Genomic DNA, 23,342 nt, shown 5'->3' with positions numbered 1-23,342 from the left:
CCGAAATTCCGCAATTTCCGCAATTACCATTTCCGCAATTTCCATTTCCGCAATTTCCGCAATTTTCACAATTTCCGCAATTACCATTTCCACAATTTCCGCAATTCCGCAATTACCATTTCCACAATTTCCGCAATTCCGCAATTTCCATTTCCGCAATTTCTTTTTGAATTTCTAGGGCCCCCCCGTTTGATATGCACTATTAGGCATACCATTTTTTTATATCTGGAACCCCAATTTATTCTACAGCGTCAAAATCCTCAGGAACCCGGGCATGCAATGCCAAAAGGAACTGTACTCGTCCACCAGACAGTGGCCTTGTGGTTAGAGTGTCTGCCCTGAAACTGGGAGGTCGGGGTTCGATCCCCGGCCGCGTCATACCAAAGACTGTAAAAATGGGACCCAATGCCTCCCTGCTTGGCACTCAGCATCAAAGGGTTGGATTGGGGGGGTCAAATCTACTAATCAAATGATTCCTGAGCGCAGCACGGCTGCAGCTCACCGCTCCTTGGCTGCGGCTCACTACTCCAAGAGATGGGTCAAATGTGGAGAACAAATTTCACTGCCGTAAAGTGTGTGACAAATCGTATGACTTTGACTTTAACATTTGGTTGTACTCCTTCAGAGTTACAGCACCTTATCTCCTCAAGGACACCCTGCCGGTCCCAGAACCAGTGCAGTAGCCTACAGACAATACTGAACAGCTTCATCACAGAGTCACATGAAATGTATTTTAATAAAACACAATGTACACATATGCAGTCCTATGACCATATATTTTTTGCTGGATCCTGAAATATTAAATCTAGAATATGTCAAACGATGCATACTTTTTTTTTTTTCAATCCTCAAAGCATTTAAATCAGTAGATGAGGTCAAATGGATGTGATTCGGCACTTTGCTCGACATACCAGACAGAAAACCTTTTTCCACTTTTTAAAGATAATGTGTATTGGTATAAGGATTTTAAAGAATATTTCAGCACATAAGAGTAACAACAGTATGAGGCAAAAAAAAAATCTCACCGAACACAAAAGTACAAAATAGAATTAATAAATAAATCAAATATATACCATATAAATGTAATAGCTAGGTGGTGGCTATGTTTATTATTTAGTTTTTAATCTGTTTAATTCTGTAGCTTGCGGTATTACAACCTTTTTCATCTCTAAAACATTTACAACTGTGAACGTCTCAATACTGAAAATACAGTAATAGGTTTTTTTTTTCATAATTAGATAAACTCACCCACTATGTACACATGAGTTCGTTGCCATGCTAGTCAAACAACTAAATTTCTTCTTCTTTTTTTTATCCACACTATACAGTTAGAGCATAAAGCGGTTCTGAACGTAAACAGTTTGTGCTGAGAATAAAATACGTTGCAACTATGCATGGTATTTCTTAACGTTACTCTCAAAAAATGTACATAACATAAAGGCCATACGTGGGACACTCTGTCTCCGTCAGAGGGAGCGTTAAGGGTAGCTTTGACATAAATACAGGAAAAAAAGTCTTTTAGTTCAAGATGTCAGTTACATGTCCATCAGCGTCATTTGCTTAAGCCAAACTTCTTCTTATCTTCGTGCCCCTTCTTCTACTTCTTCTTCTTCTTCTCCCTCACGCCCTCATCCCTCCTTTCTTCTCCTCCGTCAGGATCCTCCATTGTTCCCCCCTCCCTCATCCCTCCTTTCTTCTCCTCTGTCAGGATCCTCCATCGTCCCCCCCTCCCTTCCCCCAGACACAATTAGCTTGCCCACTCCCTTTACTAATACCTCTAATAACAATGTCCACTTCACTCTCCTTGCTCTCTGAACTCCTCAGTCTGTGGTGCCCCCTCTGGTTTTCCATCAACTCGGATGGTTAATGACATGTGCACGAAGGGAAACGAGTCTTCTACGAGTTCTACACTGTTGTAAGGGGCACGGGCGGGCCGGGGGGCAAAGGTGGGGCGTTGCTGAGGTCGACTGGTCGCCGTTACATCACGGGGGTGTTGGTGGGGTTGGGTGTTTGGGGGAGCAGCGGGAGGCAGCGAGACCGAGCGTTATGTTTAGTATCGATACTGCGACTGTACTGTAGCGCCATGGTGTGACGGGTTGAGTTGGGTTTGAACCGTGCGCCGGGGCAGAGTTGGTAGTTGGGGGGGTGGGTGTTGGTTGGATGGATGGGTGGGTGGGTGGGTGGGTGGAAGGGACGGGAGTCGTTGGTCAGGGTGTTTGTGGAGCAGCAGCTAGCAGCTTTGCGTCGGTTCCTTGTTTCCGCGGCGGGGGAGCCTCAGTCCTCATTGGCTCACGGAGCGCACGGAAGCCAGGTGGTCGCTGTGTTGGTTCTGAGCCCGAAACCGGAGCCTCTGCTTGTTGTTCTTCTTCTTTGGTTCTTTGGATCGGTGCTTGCCTGATCCTCCTAGAAAGAAAGAGAGGGAAAAAACATGTTTTATTATTCTGATTAATGGTTTCAGTCCAGGGTTAATGCATCCCAGGCTTCACTGGGGCAGGCAAGGCATGCCCGGGGAACCAACAAGAAGTATACCAATATTTTACTTAAGTTAACATAGAAATACTGTTGTACTGTAGTCAAGTAAAAAGTACAATATTTGCCTCTGAGAGTACCAATAGAAATACTCAAGTAAAGTTTAAAAGAAAATCACACCCGTGTGAAGTGAGGGGCGCTCTTATGATCTTACAACATGATGATGTAAAACAAACATTGAGACAAAACAAAAAAATAATATTCTCTTTATTGTTAATGGGATTTAATGTTTGTGTTAGGGACAAAACAATCATTCATTTCTCTTCATTGTCAATGGCGTTTTTAAAACTGTTAAAATTGAACTAAAAACAAACATTAAACCTGTATATACAGTAGGAGGGGCTAGCGCCCCTCAAAAATATATACAAATAAAAATTAGAAAAATGGTACTTAAGTACACATAATTTGAATACATAATACTTAGTTACTTTCCCCCACTGTGGGGGACCAAGTTCCTGTGCTCATCATGGAACCTTGTGCGGTGGAGGTTCTTGTAAGGAGGGCTATCTATGACAGACCGGCTACTGAACCACAGGACAGCCATCTGGCTGCCAAAGGCCACAAATAAGATAAGGAGATGTGTGAATATGAGATGAGTGTGTGTGTGTGTGTGTGTGTGTGTGTGTGTGTGTGTGTGTGTGCGTGTGTGTGTGTGTGTGTGTGTGTGTGTGTGCGTGTGTGTGTGCGCGTGCGTGCGTGTGTGTGTGTGTGTGTGTGTGCGTGCGTGCGTGAGGGCGAGTGAGTGTGAGGGAATTTAAGGGAAAAGAAAATTTGATGCGGGGGAAAAGTGAAGTAAGGCTTGGATGATTAGATAGTATCTGGACTCTGATGTGGAACACAAAGAAACAAGCCATGTCACGGTTCACTGAGGGGGAAACACAGCCAAATGCTACAAAAACATTTTGTTTCAGGCAGGGGCTTTATTAGTTTGAACCTATTTCTGTAAGGAAAGTTATGTGTTTAATACGTGGGGCATTATCTCTAATGCCTCTCTAATTGGGCTGGCTAAATATAGGGACACTTTGAACACCTCCAAACAAGACATAGACATGTACTTTGAGGGCAGCAAGTGTTAATGTTTATCGAGTTATCGTGTTTAACGGACGAAAAAATGTAAGCCTAATGAGAAAGGGAAAATTCAGCACATGAACAGAGGCTTTTATTGCATTTTGTATCACTATTTTATTATCGGACTGTGCGCACGCTATCCAGTTGAAGTGGTTCTCCAATTCAAGATTTGTATTTGTTGCATCTGATACACAAGTACATGAGAGTACAGTTCTTTGGATTTTGGTCCCTGGGCCTGTGGCAACAATAGCAAAAATGTAAGTAAGTAAGTAAGTAAGTAAGTAAGTAAGTCAGTAAGTAAGATAGAAATAGTGAAATATATACAGTATTAACAAATAGGAAAAGAGTAGAGTAAAGGGGAAGTGGGACGTAATATTTGTACGCATTTTATGGCTGCCATGGATGATAATGAGTCAGTCTAGGGGTCTCAAAACCTTTCCATGATCCCCTAAATAGCCTGCTCTGGCTACAGCCCCCCATTGCGAAATGTTTTTAGAAATAGATGGTCTAATAGATGGTCCACAAGCTCACAACGCATTTCCATGCAATGTGTTGTGAGCTCGTAGATCTGCTGTTTTACCTTTCGTGGACCCTTTTGACAACAATGACGTGCTCAAAATAGTGGCGCTAGGTTGAAAGTGGAAACAGGCACAATAATCTAATGAACCTGTTCAGATTTTAAATTACATTTTCTCATATATTTTATGATTTTATTTTGTTTGTCTCTCCCCCCCAACCAGCCCACCCAACCCCTGGCGGCCACAATCTTGCACATTGTCGGTGGAATATTGCGGACACACCCAGATCAGCAACACCACGCTGATGGTTTAGCCTCACAATGCTTGAGAATCTTGGCACTTAAAGGATGTTAGTGCCTGCATGAAACTGCGAGCCACTAACTACTGGGTGGTTATTGGCCAAATAGGGGCCATAGATTCTAATAACGATGTGGCTTCCCTTGTCCAATCTTGGTGTGTCTACAATTTACGCATTAAACAGACACTCTTTTACAGAGCGAGTGCAAGATCGGAAGTAAGTGGCGAACGAACCCTGACAAACAACTGAATGGACAAGTACAGTCAATAGAGTTCCAAGAAATCAATTAAGTGCTACAAAGTAACTAGGATACCAGGTAAACATTAAAACCCAACACTTGTCTAAAACAGCATAATTCACTCAACAACATAATTCACTGAATTAGTTTTGCCATGCAGTGAATTGTGATTGGTCAAATTGTATGGGGACATAATTTCAGACACACTGCACATAATTATAAAGTAGCAGCCTTTAAGGGTTGTTGGGGTGTTTGTCGTTTTACACTTGCAGATTTTGCACATAATTATGTGAAATGTGTCCTCTGCATTTACCCATCCTAAATATTAGGAGCAGTGGGCACTGGGCACTATACTAACCACTGGGGGAGGGGATAGCAGATCGACAACATGACGTGTTGTGAGGAAGATTTAAGATTGGCTATTTTTCCGGTTGTAACTCGGATCAGTTTTAACTAAGAATAGCAGGTTTCAGTGGTTATTATAGTGCCAGGGAAGCTTCTTCTTCAGGGACACCAGGCGGCATACCATGCAGCAACCTTCTCATTGCCTTAGTTTACGCATGTTTCATGATAACTACTTTTATATATGTGATGTATGCCATGCTTTTTGTTTTTGCTTAATGTAAATCGCTCTGGATTAAGAGCGTCTGCTAAATGCCTAAATTGTAAATTGTAATTGCCAGGCGGGCGGTCTTTGGCCACACTGCATAAAGCCAGGCCCAGCTGTACACTAGTATCTCACGAACTCACTGTCAAATGCATTTGAATAACATTCTATTTTGAAAGAGACATGTGAGACAAAACAATTTATGGGGCTTGTTAATTGAAACGGCAAACAAACCTTTTCAGAGCCATTTCCTGCCATTAATTTAATCTTGCTCATTTGAGTCACGTTGCCACCCTAAGCCAAGGTATTCATGTTCCCTGCATGTACACAACACCAACGTTGAAAATCTCTCGCTGAAAATGCGCTACTCTCCGAATCAGTGGCTTTCTTGTAAAAAAAAAGGTATCTCACATCTGTTTGATAAAGAATCCCATGCCTTCAAATTGAGAAACATTAACAGAGCACTTGTTATGCTTGTTTAGTAAATGTCTCTTTAGATTTTTTGGGTGAGTTAGAGTATGATTACGGCTGCTATTACAGACACAAGACTCAAAGGCATTTGGCCTATAGGTTTCCTTTCCTAATTGCCATTTAAAGAGGTCATTTTCATTCAAAACAGTGTTGCTATGTGCTGCATAAACATGGCCTTCAATGCAACCAGCTCAACATGAATTACGTTTGACGGCAATAAAGTGCATGGTACAGTATTAAACTCCCACTGTAACAAGGCAAAGCCCACATGGGCCATTCCTGGGACACAAGGCTACATTTACACAGAAGAAAAGGCAGCATTTACGGCAATTGCGTTGAAGCACAAATAAATGCGCGAGAGTTAAGTTAAAAGCCTACTCTACTGTAGCTTTCCTGGCTAGTTCAGAGATCTGTAATCCAAACCGCTTTACGAACTCTGTAACACCACTTACAACACGTACAAGATTGCAGTGGCAATGCCCGTCGGTTTCATACCCAAGCGACAGGAAAGAAACCAATTCAACAGCTTTGGTTTAAGACTATGAGCTGTTGAGTTTGGGATCTGGCAGTAATAGGGTTGTTTCTGTTTTTATTGGTGTACTAATATCCGCTTACAGACATTGTCCTATTTACAATCCTTCAAGCCAAGAAAGAAATCTGTGGTGATAGAACTTGCAAGACAAAACCTGGGCCAACGATTGTATCGGTTAAAAAAAAAAGAGTCTCCTGCACACTCAGCCGTGGGACTATATTTCATAAACCCAAGTTCTCGGTGATGACAGCTAGAGGGCAACCAACACCAAGGCTCCAACGCTTCTGATACAATGCAAGTGAGATGGAATATCATATCAAGGACTTTCCTTTAGGGCACAATGCTCTCTGAACACCAAGCTTTCATCATCTCATATTTACAACCGATGTAATCACTTAAACTGATTACCAGGGTTCACAGAAGAAACTGTTTAATTTATCCGGAAAGAAATGATTAAGTCATCTCAGTTGCTTGCAAAGACCAGGAACAAATTCATAAATCTTAGAGCACGTAAAGATAATTTTGTCTTGGAAGGCACAGCATGTCTGAAATCATTTTCTGTCTTCTTTCAAAGTCATAACTGGCACTGTAAGAATTAGGTTGGGCTGCCAAAGACAGAGTAGTTCTTTTATCACAGATATGCAATGTTTTTCAATTTGGCTGGATTTAGTGTCACTTCAGCAAACCTTAATTTCACAATGTTTGGTTTCTCTTTGTAGATAAAAAATCTTCTTCTGCCAGCAAGACTTTTGTGTTTGAGTTTGCATTGAAAGTAAGTAAAACAAATAAACAGTAATCGCATAAGCAATCTAAATGTTTGGAATTTCTGAATCAGAAGCAGACAATTGTGGGGTGGTTGTTTACAAAGATGACCTATATGTTGTGTGTGTGTGTGTGTGTGTGTGTGTGTATGTGTGTGTGTGATGTGTGTGTGTGTGTGTGTGTGTGTGTGTGTGTGTGTGTGTGTGTGTGTGTGTGTGCGTGCGTGCATGCGTGCGTGTGTGCGCATTCGTGTGTGCTTTCTGTGTATGTGTGTCTGTGCATGCATGTGTCCCACATCCACAAGCATGTGCTATAAGCTTTCATATCAACTACACGTGTCTGTGGGAAATACTTCCAGTGTCACTTGCAATCGTATCAGCTGCCGACGCACCTGGCAAAGGAAGATTAACCTTCCCTACGTTGTACTCGGGTGGAAGTTCCACTCTGACCTTTCGCGACCGGACATTCCAGAACCAGTGCGAGTGGGATCCGCCACTTTTTCATTTTGCAGTCTTTTCATCTGAACCTCAGCGCCCTATCCCACCCCATCACTCACTGTCCCGCCGTACCCTTCTGTACCCCTCTGCTGACATTCGAGGCCTTCGGCGATAATGACTTCATGCAGCTGGATATCCAGCGAGGAGATAAGTCTTATTCGATGTATCGTATTATTAAATGCTCCAGCATACGAATGTCTTTGTGGAAAGTCAATGCGACTGACGTGTATGTCTAACTGATGGGCTAACAGATAATCAATCAAATCTATATCCAAGGGGGAAGGAATCCAAAGCCAAAACTCGGCTCGTCTGTTTCAAACATAATATCTTTGTTTTGGAAAAGGAGACCCTAGCTGAAGTAAATACCCCCCCAACCCCACCCCCCCTCCCCCCAACACACACACACACACACACACACACACACACACACACACACACACACACACACACACACACACACACACACACACACACACAGAAGACGAGAAAAGGCAGATTTCCTGTGTGATTGGACTGGCCTGCATGCTGCTATTTCTGGGGTGCATGTGTACATGCAAACCTATAATCACAGAGGCCATGACCTAATAAAAAGAGCAATGCACAGAGTCTACTGGCCGAGCCAAGTGCATGATTTCATCCACCAACTGCCCCCGGCGGCAGAGCAGGAATCGAAGGCCTAATCTTATCTCCACGGCTTGCGGTTTGAGGAGAGATCGATGGCCGACCTCGAGAAGGCATTAAGACGTACGGTAAATGGGCTCCGATGCTCCTGACAAAAACCTCTCGTCCTCTCCCTATCCCTCCTTTGGACTCTGACGACCTCAAGACCGATCCATAGCCTCTCGTAAGACAGGGGGAAGGGGAGGATCAAAACAATCCTGGAGATCATTCTGATGGACTTAGTACGGTAAAGCTGGAATTTTTCGGTGGCTCGTCTTTTTCATAAACAGGCCAAAGCTGAGGCCATTATTTGCGAGGGAAGGAGAGAACTACTGGCGCCAGTGAGATTTGATTTCAGTGGCAGAAATTGGATTAGCAGCCATTAAGGGCCTCCTCACACATACATTTATAATGCCGTGAAGGGGAACGGATCTGCAGCCAGCCAGCGCTCTCCTCACTCACACGCGCACACACACACACACACACACACACACACACACACACACACACACACACACACACACACACACACACACACACACACACACACACACACGGTCTGAAAACAGATAGACTCCTTTAACACTGTCCTATACTGCTTTAATTTAGTTGTGTGTTTTGTTTTAGAAGTTGTTCAGACAGGCAGGACCCAACGTGACCCATCGTTCATATACAGATGTAGGCCTTAATTGGCAACATTAATGCACAGCCTGCATTACTGAAAGCTAATTTATACTTCACGATCGCATTGCATAACTTTGTATCACATATGGATTACTTAGCACCCCCAGTTTGGTACTGTATGTATTATAGGTATTTTTTTCCCCAATCTCTAGGACTACATCTACACTGTGAAATCCTCAGTGTTAAATAAATTTGGCTCCAAATAGACAGGTCTGTCTGGTTCCATTTGTACACTTTTAGATTTAAATTTAGACCCTAAATATATATCAATCATTTATTGTAGCTGGGTGCCTCCTGGAACCCCGTCAAGGTCCCCTGGGGGTCCTCGTACCCCATATTGAGAATCAGTGGATTAGATTTAACACAATCAATGTGGCGTGTACAGTATGTGGCTGCTCTCATTCCACACTATGCTGGAAAATGCACGATGACTTGTCATTCTCTAATTTCAGTTCTTTCTTCAGCTGTCTCCATCATGCCGGGAAAAAAAAAAGTTATTAAATCAAGTTAACAAAACTGTAACAAAACTCAACAAGTGTTGAGTTAGAACAGAACATAAATCAAAGATGAAGATGGTGATGAAATGGAAATGACGAGGATTTAACTGAGAGACGGGGAACTTTTGAAAAGGAAAAAATACTGGGAAATAATGGAAGAGATTTATTACGTCTGAAAATGTGGGCCATTACGTACAAAGGACAATCTTTTTATAAGAAGCTCATTTTGCCATCCAGCTGACAAGAAACTGCACAGTGTCATTTAGTCCTAACAAGATTACTCTGGATCATACACTATCTACTGCTCTCTCTCTCTCTCTCTCTCTCTCTCTCTCTCTCTCTCTCTCTCTCTTCCCTCATGCTCTGCTCGCATTCACAGAGCTGCTTAGTAAGAATGATTTAAAACATATGCATTCCCGGTTTAAAAAGCTAATGTCGGGATTAGGTGGGTCATTATTTTCTCATCTATGGCCCGGTGGAGGATCTGCCCGAGATTAAAAAGCAGGTTAGCTCACCGCTTTACCCTTTGAAGCTCTCTTTCTCTGACAATAAGTAGAGGTGAAAACCCAACTCGGAGATTAGCGTCTCTAAGCGGAGAAGCCCCGGTGAAGCATGCATGAATGACACAGTGATTAATATGCCCAATGGTCAACGCGGACAGCGTGTTTTTTTCCCCCTCTGGAGACAGTCACACCAGACGGTGCCCACAACCTGTCCAGGAGGGATGAGGGAATAGTACAGTACAGACCATGAAACCCTACACTTAGCTTCTGGGTTCAAGTCTATCAATCTTCAGCCAGAGAGTTAACCTCCCATCACCAGACTTTCCACCGCTATACCAGAGAGCTAAGAGACTGCCGTGCAATCAATGACCAAGCCTCCATACCAACCGTCTCATTTGAGAAAAGAAAAGACTAGATTGGTATACTGCAGCTGCAAAGACCTTAATAAACATCAGGCCTCTTATCTCCTCGGCCAGCCCTGACATACGTTGCTGTTATGAGTGCACTAATGAGAGGTTCTGTACTTTACCTGTAAATATTTAGCCAAGCTTAGTCTGACTCCTAAATCACTGCACTGTGTCAACTACAATACTAGCCACACCGTGAAATCCTCAGTGGTAATTTAACTTTGAGAAAGAACCAAGAAGACCCTGTCATGTAACCATACATACAGGTCCATATAGCTCCATGTATAGAACCCTGTCATGTAACCATACATACAGGTCCATTTAGCTCCATGTATAGCATAGCAAGAAATCCCTGAAGGGACTAATTTAGGAATCAAAACAACAAACTGCCAGGCAAGTCACACATTACCAACTATTTTTTATCTAATTTAAATCGAAACCTCCCTCCACCACACTGGCTTCACTTAACCGATGGTGTCACCAGGCAGGGCGAACGTCAGCAGGCCAGGCGGTGAGGCAAGGCGCGATGACTGGCCCGCCGCGTCTGATGCGCCTGGTGGAGACCACATACGGCCCGCAGAGAGAGAGACAGAGCGGCACAACCTCATCTGTGGTCTGCTATCTCTACCGACTGACTCACCCTGCACACATCTGGGCCTAAATATATGGAGCTCTCCTCCTGCCCCACGGGCAAACGGGGTAAATGAGGGATAATTAGCCTTCGTTGACTTTAATGAATGGCTTAATGTTGTGTTTTGTTTCTGATGAGTGAAATGTAAAGCTCTGGCGTTCATCAAAGGGGAACCGCGCGCCGATGTTTCTGGAGGCCGGCCGCCTGTGTTTGTTTTCTGTCCTCGCTGCACATTACAGTATATCTCCACTCGACGAGGAGGAGTGGTGCAAGATTGAACCAGGGTTCCAATTTAGAAGATCAAGAAGAGAAACACGGGGATGTAACAGATTCATCCTTCTAGCGAGGGAAGTTATTACAGATGTCAGCTGGGTTTGGGTTTTTTTTGCTCAAACCGGAGGAGATATGGGCCACAGCACAACACAAGCTTTCATTTTGGCAACTCGAATATCAAAATTAGATCTCATTCGAAAAGAACTAAACTAAACAAAAAAAAAGCTTTGATGGATTTTTATACTTCCCGCACAACGTGATCTAAATGCCTTTAGGGAGTAGCTGTGATTAGCCGTTCATCTCAGTTTCAAACATAGTATTTTCATAATAAAATGAATTCTTTCCAAAGACACTGTTGACAATATAGTGTATATTTTTCACTCTGGCTATTCTGGTACGACTGTACCGTTAGCACTCCCTTTGTCTAGACTGGATCAACAGCGACGGCCTCTGTGATTCATTATCTTCGCCATGCTATTAAAGTGAAGGCTAATGAAAATGGGAATTGGCATTGCAACTAAAGACAGCGAGCGTTCGTTCACATGCTCCACCTTTTTCCTTTTTTAAACAATCTTTGGCATCCTCCAGCTTAGAGAACGAAGCGCTCCCTCACTCCAGAGGACCACATCCATCTCCCTTACGACGCATAAAAACACCACCTCGCTGGGCTTAACTGTACACTGTTTTAAAAAGCACGCTCACACTGAGAACGGATCCTGCCAAAAAAAATCGGATCCCGCCAAGGAGGTGACCTCTTCACACCGCTGTTAAACAGCTTGTTGGATGGAACATTTGTTTCTCATTTGGGGTGAGGTGAATCTGCATTTCCAGAGGCCTGCTGGTGGTGTTGACTTGGACCGGGTCTTAAGCTTTGGGCCTCGGGGCGGTGGGCGTCAACCCCCCAACGGAGCACCCATCCAGCCTGGGGGATTTAACCTGTCTCGATCCCCTCCTCCTGCCGAAACAATCCCGCCGCATTAACGATAACCCAACCCCATTTTACAGAGAGGAGTAAAAAGTCTGTTAACACAGCCATGAGCGGGGCAAGCAATAAGAGGTAAAACTCCTGGGACCCGCCGGAGGGCCAGAGGGGAACTGCAAGGGGTTTGTACAAGCAAGCATCCAGGGTGCTGTCCGCGAGGCCCTCCATCGCACGCACATAAACAATCTGTTATTGGCTATGAGCCACTAACATCCTATGCATAGCATACACTGAGCCTAGTAGCTTTATAACCATGTAAGCGTGGACCGGAGTATGCGCAAAGGCATGCGAGTGCATCACGCACGTGGAAATATTAAGACTATGTCAACAGTGTGTCCTCATTACATCATGGCTATACTGAGCGCGGCGTGTCACAGGAGGGACACATCAAGGCGACATGGTCTGACACGGTCCGTCTGGGTGTCGGGGGGGGGGGGGGGGGGGTAGCAGCCCGCTAACACCCTCTGATCTACAGCCCCGTGTTCTCCGAGGGTCTCGGGAGGAGCGGACGGGCTGGTGTTTAGGAGGAAATTGTCCAGCATGATTGGTTCTTTATTATTTCATTTCTCTGCAAGGCCTTTCATCCCTCCTCTCTCTGCTGGGAAACCCTGTGAGGAAATCCCTCTCATGTCCGGACACGGAGCGCTAGCTAGCGACCGTCCTAGAAAAACACCACCAGGGCCCTAACGAGCAGGGAGCCAGGCTAAGTCAGACGGGGCTTAGCTTCTAAAGCCAGAGACAGGGGCCGTCCGGATCATGCCGCAATCCCTGCGCAATGTCTGCTGATGGGGGAATCAAGCGTATAGCCACTAGCCGGCCTCTTTTTGTGTGTGTGTGTCTTCGTTGATTCTGTTTTTCTAACTCAGGAATGCCACTGTCGCTCGATCCCCTCAGAGGATAATACACTCATGAAGCCTAACGAACGGCACATCTTTTGATAAAAATAGTTCACTACTTCACAGAGCTGGAGGTGTGGGGGAGGCGCCACGTTGGATGTAGTTTGCGGAGCTCCTGTTGCGCGTGGTGGGACCAGTGGGGGTGGGAGGGTCTAGAGCTGAGCCAGGATGGGCCTGATCCTCTCTAAGGCCTGCGTTTCATCAAACGCCTGTCAAACGCCGGGGGGAGACAGACAGCTGATTGGCTTTGACAGATCCCATCGCAGACACGAGACACAGGAGTCACCGCCGCTCAAACAGCGCACCGGCTCCTCTCTGACTCTCTAACCAGGAACCACTCATCCAGTCCTGTCAATAATCCCTGCCCCTCACCACTCACTCAAACACAAACAGAGGGCTTTGCCGGCATATGGCAGACATTTTCTTGTTGTTTTTAGCTGTGTTTGATTACAGTGCAATTTCATCGGTCATTTCAGGGTCTCACCTCGACAAGGGGAGGCTTGTGTACCGAGCAGACAAGCAGATACATCAATCAGAGCTGAAGCAAGGTAACAGAAGGAGAGGCAATTGAATCAAAGTGTGTCAAGGCCCGGTTGTAGTTCTGGTTCTGTACCTGCATGGCCACCCATCAGGATAAGAGGCTCCATGTTTAACCCACTAAGACCTGAGGCCCATTAAAAACAATACCTACTAAATCGGTAGTTCTTACAGTTTCAAGATTTTCCCCAAAAATGTGACACGCTGTGACCTTATACATCTGCTATTTTTGAATAGCCACCACAAACATCTAAATTCTAAAATGACACAGGTGCTTTCCCGGTTTGAATGTACAATGTCAATGATACGGCACCTATAGCTATTGGTCACGCATAGCTTATATACCACTAACTGTTATATGACGGAATATGACAATCCTGTCCTGAGTGTTTGATGACAACAAAACAGTCAGAGAAGCCACGCGACCCTGTCATTGGAGAGCAAATTTACACAAGACGTTAGATAATGCACTGCAAATTTCTTTCAAAGTTGACATTCCCAGGCTGGTGACATCACCACGGTTGCCTGCTGTGCATGTTGATGCAAAGGAGTACAGTACAACCTTCACAGGTTGACTCTAGCCTCTACTTAGACCAGCATAAATGCTCTACTGTTAGCCGGCAGTCTGTATTTGTCTCAATCTTTCTCTCGCTCTCACACTCACACACACACACACACACACACACACACACACACACACACACACACACACACACACACACACACACACACACACACACACACACACACACACACACACACACACACACACACACACACACACACACACACACACACACACACACACACACACACACACACAGACTCGAGCGCGAGCGGCCAGGGTCCAACGGGCCTATACTTGCCGTGCGTTTTGTTGTGTCTGCATGTCTGTTCTCTGGGTCCATGCTTATGGACATGAGTGGGTCAGAAGCCACAGCCTCTCTCTCTCTGAGTCATCAGGCTCTAATTAAAAGCTGTGATGTCTCTATAAAGACGCCCGCCCGATATTGCGCGTGTGAGCGTGCGTGCGCAAGAGAGAGAGAGAGAGAGAGAGAGAGAGAGGAAGAGGAGAGGGGCTTCTGGTGGCTGGGCCAGTGCAACTGCGTACCAGATGTTGTCAGGCTCCCCTTATTGCCGCTCTCCTCCTCTGCTCCTGCCTTTTCCACTTCCAGCCAGAACTCCGGAGAAGGGCGGACGCAGTCGTGCCATATACCGCTCCTCTGAACCAGTGGTTCCCAAAACTATTTAATTCCAAGGACCCCCAAATTGACACTAATTAGCCCCGCGGACTCCCATTTGAAAAGGTATGCCAGGGACCCCCATGAGAGAGATTTTTTACAGCTCTAGCAGTGATTCTCAACCCGAACCGCGAACACATCTTCCTGTGTGGCGTGCACATTGACACTCGCACGACCAGGGCCCCGCATGCACTGTCAATGTGACGCAAGAGAGAGAGAGGGGTGTCACGACACAGGAAGAGGAGAGAAACAGAGGAGGAAGTATGTAAACGAGGAATACAGTATAGGAGAAAAATGCGGCGACATGTGAGGTCTGTTTTATTGTTCGTATAAGCGTGTGTTTGCCTTTTCGCACTCTTGTTTGTGCGAAAGCATCTGCACGTCCATGTATAGCGTACATGTGTCTGCATGTGTGTGTGTGTGTGTGTGAGTGTGTGCATGCGCACGCATGTCCGCACAGATCCTAGTCAGAGACGAAAGCATGTGCGTCCCACAGTAGGAAAGCTGGCAGTAGCGCTGGACTGGAGGTTTGGCAGACGAGAATGCACGCCGAGAGGCAGGGATGCAGCACGGACACACGGTGGGGCCGCGCTGGGGATCCGATGGAGGCCTCCGAGACGCTCAAGGCTATCTAAATAATGTGAGGTGGGAATACCCAGAACCAAAGGTTCTATATTTCAAACAGGCTCACTCCTATTTAGTTCCCTCTCACATCCCCATGGAAAGAAAGAAAGGAAAGAAAGAAAGAAAGAAAGAAAGAAAGAAAGAAAGAAAGAAAGAAAGAAAGAATATACTGTATAGTAAGAAGGCCAGAAGATACTGGTAAATGTCGTGAACCTTCAGTGGAGGACCCAACTTCACAGCCCAGACGGTGTCAAGGGCTCATTCACTATACAATGAATGTATGTATGTGTGTGTGTGTGTGTGTGTGTGTGTGTTTTGTGAAGCGTGAATAAACATTCCACTACTGCGTCCCCATTCAGTCCCCCCCCCCCCCCCCCCACACACACACCCCCTCCCTCCTGTTTGCTGCCACTTTGTTTGTTTGTACAGTATAGTCTGTTTTTGATGGGGCTGTTGATGTTTGTCCATATGTCTCATTTCCTCCCCGCTGGAAGGCGATGACGGCGGAAGCCTTCCTTCCCTCCCCCTCCCCCTCCCCTCCTCTCCTCCCCGAGCCTCGCTGCGTATTACACGAGGTCACGCGTCGCTCGCGACAATGTGTGTGACAGCAGGGCCACGATATGAGCGTACATTTCAGGTCACGTCACTCGCCAAGCGTTACAGTAACGAGGTCAGAATTGCGAGAGAGAAAAAAAACATTCCAAAACTAAACGAGCGCATTTAATAGCTCGCGCACAACAGAACCGCGTCTTATTATGATTATCCCATTCTGACCTGAGATCAGATTCATACGAGGTTTCCACTGGACACACACTGGTCTGATTAACCCATTCTGACCTGAGATCAGATTCTAAAAATGTCAGTCGCTCTTTGATTTTTCAAAAATAGCAGACCTACAAGCTCGTAGCGCGCCACTCGGTGGCGCGCTATGAGCTTGTAGATCTGCTATTTTTCAATAGCTAAAGCATAACATGATGCTAACACCAAAATGGGTTCCCGTTCAGAATGGGTTATGTGCAATTCACAACAAAGCGAGCCAAACAAATAGGAGGACGGACATATCTAATGTGACTACACGAGTCTACCAAAGGCAGTTCAGCAAAAAACCACAACTCAAACCAGGCCAAGAAGTGAGAAGAGAGAGAGAAAAAAACAAAAACTTCAGTTGACACTCCTCCTCTTTCTTCCTGCTTATAGAAAAGACCAGATGACAATAATGTGGAGTATGGAGGCCCAGCGAGCAGCGCTGGCCCCCTGCCCCCCCCCCCCCCATACCACCCCCTCCATCCCTCCCTCCTTCCCCCCCACCCGCACTGGTCTTTGAAAGGCGTCCACATGTTTATGGCTCATGCCTGTGGTATGACGATGGATTCTCCATATAAAAGCCAGCGGGATCATGGGGTGTTTCAAATATTGCTCTCTGAAGACAGTTGCTGACAAAATGACAGCAGCCATATTTATTTTGGTCAGGGAGCGGGGGCACTTAGTGGGGAGTTAATCAGACCTACCCCTCCCCCCAATCCACTTCCAGCTTCCAATCTCCCCCCTCCCCAAGTTAAGGAATGTTACCCAGGGCAGAGACGTCCCAGAGACTACTGGTAATGACTTTCTCCTCCGGTGGAAGATTTAACGCCGTTAAAATGCAGGAGAGGCAGAAAAATAAAGCCAAACGTTTTTGTCACAGACCGTTGGCGTGAACTATGAAGCAAGTGTTGACTGCCTGTCCAGACGTGAGCTTAGACAATCAATTTTCGTTTCTGGTTAGGGGACGGGAAGCATAAAACAAACGGAATATGTGGAAGGGATCTACGAGGACAGGGGATAGCCGAAACAGAAGTTGTGTTAATTTGTGACTGAGACCGCAGTGGTGACCATAACTGCCATTGGCCCCGGGTAAACTTTAGGGCCTGGCCAAGTCAATGACAGGTTGATGTGCCTGCCCCCCTCCACTGTCCACATTATCCATGATACCTCATTCATTCTGACTCGGTATAGAACTGCACATGAATACCTCCAAAGCCCCGCTTTTGTCATTTGCAGCTCTGTCTAGATTATTAGTACACATATTATTTTACAAAAGAGTAATCAACAGGTTTATATTTGCACATTTTACACAAAAAAAAATCTGTTTTACCACACTATCTTATAGTCATATCCACATGCATTATCTTCACCATGTCACCAGCTCGTGAAGAGGGGTGGATGTGTGCACGAAGCGTGATAAAGAGTCCAGATCGTGGCCAAGCCCACCCATCCATCCGTCCAGTCAGGTATTGGGGAGACATACTACTTCGGAGGCCCCTTAGCGGCTACTGAGTCGGCCCCTACGGTGTGGCCTTATTAAATGAAGATTAGGCCACGGCTCCCCCAGTCACAACAGGCTGCAGTGTGGGGCCTCATATAATCACTTTGACAGGGCAGAAGCCAATTAGTCCTCTCCTTCTGTCCTGGGAAAACGCTCCTCGCCCCGCTCCCGCTGCTCGGGAGGAACTGAGCCGGATTGTCCAGCGATATTACCCAGGCCGAGAGGAATAGCCGCTAATCACTAGCCGTACGTCATTCCGCTCTGGCGGAAATCAGAACTCATAGGAGTTGCCATCTCGCAAACCAAGTTTACGGAATGCATTGGAGTCTATATGGGCTTTATAGTGACAAACGAGTTACATGAACCACGCTGTTTTCTGCCCCCTCAATGTCCTATAACTCTGTCTTACTCTATGGCTTTGGCTGCAGCTTTACATCAAAGAGCAGTCCTACTACGAGTGTCTGTTACAGAGAGGTTTTGTGTTCGTGTTCAGAGCAGTGGCACAACTAGTGCAGTCAGTGTTAGCTCACAGTCTGGCTTCAGGACGTGCTCTGCCATGAGCTCGTCTGCGGAGACCAGGAGAGAATGCTCTGTTCCACCATGCCATATCCCTCATATGGCATGGTGGTGGTGGTGGTGGTGGTGGTGGTGGTGCATCTTCCAGTTGCAAGCATGCCCATGTCTTAGAGCAGTGGTTTTCAACCTTTTTCACATCAAGTTCCATTATTTATTCGGCAATTGAGCCACGGACCACCATTTGATGAGATTTTGCCTCTCAGATCCAAAACTTAGAATATTTTGTTGTCGTTCGATAAGACTTTGCCCACAATTCCATACACACTGCAGGCCTATTACTATTGATGTGGTACCATAGGAGAGGCAAACGTTGATCAAAATAACAATAACTGTACAGACAAAATTAACTGATGGAGATAACAATAATTTAACTCTTGAGACCGTAAACTGAAATCATTTGGTTTCATTTTATGCTCTCAAGAGTTAAAGATCTATAAGGGTCCACTTGGTTATACCATAAAGTTACCAACCAACTATCCATTTAGCACCTGGAACCACCTGGAACCTCCTCAAGGACTACTGGTGGTCCACGGACCACTGGTTGAAAACCACTGTCTTAGAAAGAAGAAGAAAAAGAGTCGCTGTGATGGAAGAAGAGCAGAGGGCCGTGTCTGATGCAAACACATCCAGTTGGCGTTTTCAAGCCCAACACAGGCCAGCATCAGATGTGATCGTGCTGAGTGTGTAATTGTGATGCTCAGAAGGGAACAACAAGCAATGCCAGAGCCTAAACCTCTTGGCTCAATGGCCATAAACACCAACGTTTGGTGTTGCGCACTCTCCCACCCCCCCCTCTCTCTCTCTCTCTCTCTCTCTCTCACCCCCCCCACCCCCCCACCCCCCCACACACACACACGTAAAGGAGCCAAACCCAAAGTTTGTTGGTGTCACGAACAGTGCGTGCACACGTTCGCTAACACGTGTGTGTGTGTGTGTGTGTGTGTGTGCGCACGCGCGCGACTGTGCATGCGTGTGCGTGTGTGTGTGTCAGATGGAGTGGTTGAGTTCCCTCCAGACTGGATTTGAGGCAATCACCATTCTCTGTGCATCATTTTACAGGAACAAGGGGCCTGTCGGAGCAGATGGCTCCCAGGCGCTGTGGACCAGGAGGTGGGTTCACCACAGAACCAGACAGGGCTTCAGACGGAACCTGGCCCACATCCCCTCAATCCTCCGGCCCGGTTGGATCCTGCATGGGTAGATCTGGTATCATTTCAGGCCCCCCGATTCCAGACTGCAGTATAGCTGGTGGGATCGGTACGCGGGCTAGACACCACACCAGAGCCATAGAGTATAGACAGAGTTGCGACATTAAGGGGGGCAGAAAACAGGCCGGTGACGTGGTTCATGTATACTGGCGCGAGCTCATAGACTCCAATGCATGCCGTAACCTTCCGGTGTCCCTATTTGCCAACAGAAGTCTATGTAGAAGAGCCGCCGCCATTGGACTGGCCCCATGAAGTGGGGCCAGTCGTAACTCTGTCTATTCTCCATGGCTCTGGACACCACGAGCCTGGACCTCTCGGTGTGACAGACAGTCATGCAGGTGTCAGCTCACCAGAGCATTAGACAGCTGGCTGTGTCTATGTCAGCTCTCCAAGCCACAAAGAATTTGGGTTTAAACCGGTATGCCATAGTTTTCAAAACTATAGCGGCGAACACGCCATGCTGTGGACAAACACAAACATACAGAACTCAAACACACATGTAATTACCCCCTTCACCTATACACGTTCTTCACATGTATGTGCGAACGCACGCACGCACAAACGCACAAACGCACACACACAGAGTAATTACGAGGCATTAGCGGCGGCTTCAGCCAAGTGCTCAAGGCCTGGGCTTGTGCTGCTGAGACGGATAAGTGTAAGATTGATGATGGGACGGAGAGCTTGGCCTCAGATGAGCTCTACAGCAGAGTGGGTTTCTCTGGTTACACACATGGGAGATCGATGCTCCCACGCAGGCCTCGCGCTCTCCCAGCACAGGTACATAATCCAATGACCACGGATAATCATTATACTCTCTGTTCCCCTTGTCTCGGCCTTTCTCTCGTTCACACACACACGCACACGCACACACACACCCTTTTTTACATTTCTCTACATCTTTCAACACTAAAATTACAAACAAAAATACGGAGTGTTAATTTAACAGAGAGATTTTCTTTTCCGCTGCATGAGAATCTGGGAAAGCCAATTTGCGGCCAGCACTAAATTAACCGATGGGTTTCAACGGGGTGTTTGGGTTGGACCTGCACTCCCTTTAAATCCCAAATAAGGCGTTACAATAACATCAAGTGGGACTTTTGAGAGCTTCACCATGTTAAGGTTGTAAGTAGTTGCTAAACCCGTAAGCCCTAAACTCTGTGGTATGAAGAATAGCAAAGCATTTGTTGAGTAGTGAGCTTTTCTTAAGCAACAATTCCACCAATTTTGAAGAAAATAAAGAATTATAGTAGAGTATTTTTGTGTGAGTGAGTGAGTGAGTGAGTGAGTGAGTGAGTGAGTGAGTGAGTGAGTGAATGAGTGAGTGAGTGAGTGAGTGAGTGAGTGAGTGAGTGAGTATGGGTGGCATAGAGCAAGAGAGAGCGAGAGGGGGGGAGAGAGAGAGAGAGAGAGAGAGAAGAGACAGAAAGAGAAGAGACAGAAAGAGAAGAGACAGCAAGATGATGACAGTAATGAAACAAGACGGAGAGGGAAAGAGATGAAAATAACTTATTTCCATCTAATTTTATTTGAAATATGAGATTATAGGAGATAAGCAGCCAGATGGGCATGAGAGCAGCGCAGCGTACTGAAGGAGAGATAGAAGGAAAAGAGAAGAAAGAGAGAGAGAGAGAGAGAGAGAGAGAGGAGGCGAGCAGGAGGGGAGGGGAGGCGAGGAACTTGTCACATGTCTGTTTATACACCAGTGAATCTGATGACAGGGGCTGCTGGGAAGTCTCCATAGGGACAAAGGCTTAATGGCATCAATATTGAACAAGCTGGTGGTCTAGTACACACTAGTGTGTGTTATCACTCTCCTCTCCTCTCTGCTCTCCTCTCCTCTCCCCTCCTCTTCCCCTCAGTCTGTCAATGCTGATAATGTTGGCGCGGCTATTAATAAAGCCTCTTCATAGCTTATAGTTTAACAGCATTTTACCTGCCCCAAGGGACAACACATGCCTGGCGTCCATGCCAGCTCCACAGCGGAGGCAACGAGAACAGCCAACCCCCAACTTCCTGATCCCTCCAGAGACCGTGAGCCGCGGTGTGTGTTATCAGAATACGGCGCTTATGTCAACACCGGCCCCGAGAACAGCAAATGAATCCCAGCAGTGGGAACGGGATACGCTGTGTTTATGCCGATCGACAAGTTGCACAAGTTGAAACGCATCAGACACGGTTCTAAGCGACTCACAGTCGTCCTTCACGTTGACTGTGAAAAACGCCATGCTTTCTTTATACGTGACGTGATCTGGGCTTTATATGCTCTCGCTTCATGTACATTTTTTATCGTGGGGGGATTATGTCTTCTCTTGGCAGACAGACAGCGGAGGAGAAAGATCATGTACGTTGCCCTGTGTGCGTCAGGGTTAAGCTGGGAGACAGGAGGGATCTCTGCGTGACCTCTGGTGTCATTTAAATGCATAGAAATGCAAGCCGGGGGTGATTAGATAAACATTGCCATAAATAGTGTCTCTACAAACCAGGCGTTTTTTTCTTTCTTTTTTTTCCTCTTCCTCACCCGATTTCTTTCCCTTATTTCCTGTATCCGTTTAATCCATAGCAATCTTTACGGTCTGCAGTTACATAATCCAATACTTATCCCAAATACATGGTGTCTGGTGTCCAGCAGGATCTGCTGCATTGGCTTGAAAAAAAACTAGGCTCGCGTTTCAGTGGACGCAGACAAAGCTACATGTTAGATTCAAAACACGCATTCCTTGGGAAATTTATTCTATCAAATTTACTTTAATAATAACATACCTTGTGTTTTTAGACTAATGATAATCCTATTTGTCTCCTGAAAATGTATTCTATTAAAGTTTCAAAGCCGTCTATATTAGATAGCGCTGGGGCCACTGGCCTCGCAAGGATCCCAGGAATCTGTAGTAATTTAAAAGGCCATCCAGCGAGGTATTTCACCGTGAACCCCGCCATAATGAGGCCCTTCCATGAACCTCTTGATTTTCATCCGCAGGCTTTTGACCACTTCCTGGTCACCTGCATTCCAAAAAAAGGCAGCTTGTCCTCTCATTGGATTGCTTTGTTATCACTCGCGGGGAAGTGATTATTTTACAATGTCAGTCAGCCGGACTCCCATGCGACTGTAGCTGCACTGGATCTATGGAGTGTTTCTTCTCGGTTTCTTGGCCCCTCTTATTCTGCTCAATTTAAATGGCTTACATTTTTACATTGTATTTATTTAAACAGCTTGACATGGACGAGTGTAGCATTTCACAGCCCTTCGCCGGGCAGGTTTTTACTTTTTTTTTTTTTTGCAGCTGGATTGAGCAGCACGGGGAGTTTACAGTTCTTGCTTTAAGTATAAAACCTAACTTTATTAACCCATTCTGACCTGAGATCAGATTCATACGAGGTATCCTCTTGACACACACTGGTCTGATTAACCCATTCTGACCTGAGATCAGATTCTAAAAATGTCAGTCGTTCTTCGAATTTTTCAAAAATAGCAGACCTACAAGCTCGTATCGCGCCACTCGGTGGCGCGCTATGAGCTTGTAGATCTGCTATTTTTCAATAGGTAAAGCATAACATGATGCTAACACCAAAATGGGTGCCCGGTCAGAATGGGTTAAATAGGCCACCACTGCACTTCATAAGCCTCTGAGAGTCCTAAGCATGGAGGGGGCTCGCTCGCCTGCACACCGACACTTTACACACAGCTTTTACAGCCACAAAGACACTATATAAGGCAGCCGTTTGGACCGGGAACCATGGCGAGACGGGACTAAGAGCTTTACAATAACAAACGGCACCAGGAGCTATAAGCAAGGTGTG

The 23,342-nt window shown here is 46.0% G+C and overlaps 1 protein-coding gene across 1 annotated transcript in view; it reads right to left on the bottom strand.

Annotated features, from left to right (window-relative positions):
* Positions 1-717: 717 nt before the first annotated feature.
* The window catches only part of rspo2 (R-spondin 2), a 66,728-nt gene continuing 44,103 nt past the window's right edge, over positions 718-23,342 (bottom strand). Inside the window, exon 6 of the mRNA XM_080767968.1 lies at positions 718-2,403. Within this exon, the coding sequence (XP_080624094.1) occupies positions 2,282-2,403 (122 nt within the window). The 3' untranslated portion in view covers positions 718-2,281. The remainder of the gene's footprint in view (positions 2,404-23,342) is intronic.

The sequence above is a fragment of the Protomyctophum bolini genome (genome assembly GCF_963924005.1).
Source record: "Protomyctophum bolini genome assembly, chromosome: 7".
Taxonomy (NCBI): Eukaryota; Metazoa; Chordata; class Actinopteri; order Myctophiformes; family Myctophidae; genus Protomyctophum; species Protomyctophum bolini.
Note: the sequence above shows the minus strand (reverse complement) of the source record. Positions and strands in the feature narration are given on the sequence as shown.